Source organism: Leptonychotes weddellii, unplaced genomic scaffold (assembly GCF_054177405.1).
Source record: "Leptonychotes weddellii isolate Sample4059 unplaced genomic scaffold, ASM5417740v2 HiC_scaffold_21627, whole genome shotgun sequence".
Classification (NCBI taxonomy): Eukaryota; Metazoa; Chordata; class Mammalia; order Carnivora; family Phocidae; genus Leptonychotes; species Leptonychotes weddellii.
In genome coordinates this window covers 1-2,959 of record NW_027804153.1, presented here as the reverse complement: position 1 = coordinate 2,959, position 2,959 = coordinate 1, and the positions used below count along the sequence as shown (strand labels likewise).

Sequence of the window (2,959 nt, the reverse complement as noted above, 5' to 3'; positions counted from 1 at the left end):
ACGGTGAGGTGGGACACACATGTGGAGAAGGTCTTGTGCCTGCCCTCAGCAGAGGGGATCCTCAATATGGCAGCCACAATGAAGACATAGGAGAGGATGATGAGGAATAAACAGCCCATCAGAGCTGTGACACACACCAGGATCACACCCAAGGTGACAGAGGATGTCTCCTTCCCACAGGCCAACTTTAGGAGGGAAAACACATGGCAGAGAAAATGACCCACAGAAGGTGAGGTGAAAACTATCAGGGTCACCATCATCCCCATGACTGAGCCACCAGCCCAGGTCCAGGACACTAGACGGGCACAGGTGTGGGTCCTCATGAGCACGTTGTAGCGCAAGGGGTGGCAGATGGCCACGTAGCGGTCGTAGCCCATGATCATGAGCAGGAAGGAGTGGGTGAAGCCAAATGTGAAGGAGAAGAACATCTGGTTGGCACAGGCCACAAAGGTGATGGAGCGGTGGCTGGAGAGCATGTCAATCAGCATGCGAGGGGTGATAGCAACAGTGAACAGAATCTCAGAGGTGGACAGGGCACACAGGAAGAGGTACATGGGCGTGTGCAGGCTACGCTCACTCCACACAGTGGCCATGATGATCAGGTTCCCCAGCAGGGTGAACAGGTACATCAGCAGGTACAGCAGGAAGAAGGCAGGCAGGAGATGCTGTGGGAAGTTGGAGAAGCCCACGAGGATGAATTCAGACACCATGCTATAGTTCTGACCAGCCACAGATGCTTCATCTGGTGAGACCATGAAGGACAAGGATGAGTCAGCATCAGAAAACCTATCATGTGGTTAGTCACATGAATAAAGTAAAAAGAAATGTCATATAACTGTATCAATCCAGACAGCAATCTTAGATTACTAAATCAGTGTCTATTTATGATTTTAAAAATTGATATATAGTTGACACATAACATTGTATTATTTTAGATATACAGCATAATGATTGACATATGTCAATCTTAAAAATATCTTTAAAAAAATTTTAAAGCTTCTCATCCTGACACCAACTGAGACTTTCTTAGCTAACTAAGAAAATATACTGCACAACTAGCAAATAGTACATGAAGTGATGAAATATCAACGCATTATTTTAGAATCAGGAACAAGCCAAAGTTACTCACTGCCTCTGCTGGTCATTAGCTGGGAACTGAAAGTCTGGAGTGGTACTTGATGATGATAAGGAAAAAAGGAATATCGGGATCGAAAGGGAAGAGATATGATCAACTACCTAGAGAGGTAAAAGAATGAAGGTGAAATATATTTGAGCAAAGACAGAACACAAGCTGCAGAAGACTAGATCAACTTCCCAAACTCATAGCAGTTCCCACAGAATTAAACACATAATACTCATGCAAAACATAAAATTTAATGAAATTGTAAGGTAACATTACCATTAGGGACACAAATGATAATGAGACAGCTCTTAAAAATTTAGCTGCAGGTTTCTTATGCTAAAATACTATTGAGTCCCCTATAGGACTCTGGCTTGAGTGAGTTATAACTCTCCATTCTCACCATCGTAGTAATTAAAACTGAGATTCTGTGGAAATATTTAGTTATTGAATTTTTACATTGCTGAAAATTGACCAGGGAATACTATCTAGAAAAAATAAGAAATAAGAAACCAGTTACATTCAGAAGGAGAAATCTCAGTGCAGAAATGAGCCAAGGATATGAGCAGAGAAATCACAGAAGGAGTAACACAGACCCAGGAAAGGATGATTTTAGACAAGGAAAGGACAGAACAAAATGACTATGGACTTTCACTATGCACCTATCCATTTCCCCAGACTAGAAAGTGCCCAATGATAATGGAAATATGGGAAGAAAGCAATCCTCATGGCCTGCTGGTAAGAACAGAGAATGGAGAAGCATAGACTTCACCTGCTCTGTGCAACAGACATACACTCCTGAACATCTATCTCGATTGCTCACACCTGTCTGAAGGAAGCATGTCAGAGGATGTTTCCATAGCTTTGCTTGTAGTGTGGAAATGGACAAGGTTGCTTGGGAACCGTAACTCGGTAGAGGGCAGGTCACATGGGCTGGGGAAACTACTGGAGCCTCAAGTAGGAGTTGGATGCACAAAGTAGCGTAACTGTATCTGTAAAAAGATCTTGAGTGAAAGAAGCAAAAGCAGATGAACACTCTAGCATAATTCCATTTGGGCACATGAAAAATAGAGCACCTGAAACTGTTTGGGATGATGCTGTAAGAGTGTAAACATGTCACAGTACAATTGTCAAAACCCAAGAATAGGTATGCAGACAGTGAACCCTAATGTAACCGGTGGGCTGAGTTAATAATGCATCCATATTGGCTCACCAACTGGAACAAATGCACCATAAGAACACCAGATTGTACAATCTTTAGCAGCAACCATGGCCTCAACCCACCAAATGCCAGTAGCATCCCTTCCCCCCACCCCCCCGCCATGAGTTCTGACAACCAAAAGTTCCTCCAATCATGTACACACATTTTGCGGGGAGGGGGGTGGCAGAATCAGTCCCAATCAAGAATATAGACCTAGAAGCTGCAAAAGGCACTAGATTGGATGAAGAACCCAAGACCCAGAATGGGCAACCTGAGAAGACTACCAGCAGCTGACCAAGGCTAAGAGCCTGTCTTATGACCCTTCTCCCAGGTCCTGTCCCCATTCCCAGCCTGGGCCTTGCTCCCCACAACTGTCTGAGTACTGCCACCTACCCTGTCCCTCTTGGTCCCCCTCAGCCTGGGCAGCCTCTTCCAGGAAGCAGCCAGCAGGGGAGGGCAGAAGAAGCTCTCCTTCCTGAGGCTGTCAACAGCACAAAGGGGTGGGTATGGGGCCAGAGCTCAGGGCTCCTGGAACTGATGCTGTATGCTTTATCCCTGCTGCAACATCCCAGCAGGCTGCTCCCCAGGGCCTCCCTAGGACACCAACCTGCAAGGCTGCCCTCAGGGTCTGGAGAGAC

At 45.6% G+C, this 2,959-nt stretch overlaps 1 protein-coding gene across 1 annotated transcript; it reads right to left on the bottom strand.

Annotated features, from left to right (window-relative positions):
- Nucleotides 1–8: 8 nt before the first annotated feature.
- Nucleotides 9–725, bottom strand: LOC102740589 (olfactory receptor 10H3-like; the record flags this gene model as incomplete). Its single annotated transcript, XM_006736075.2, has 1 exon — nt 9–725. A coding segment is annotated over exon 1 (702 nt), but the record flags the coding sequence as incomplete, so codon positions are not given.
- Between the last annotated feature and the right edge of the window lie 2,234 nt (nt 726–2,959).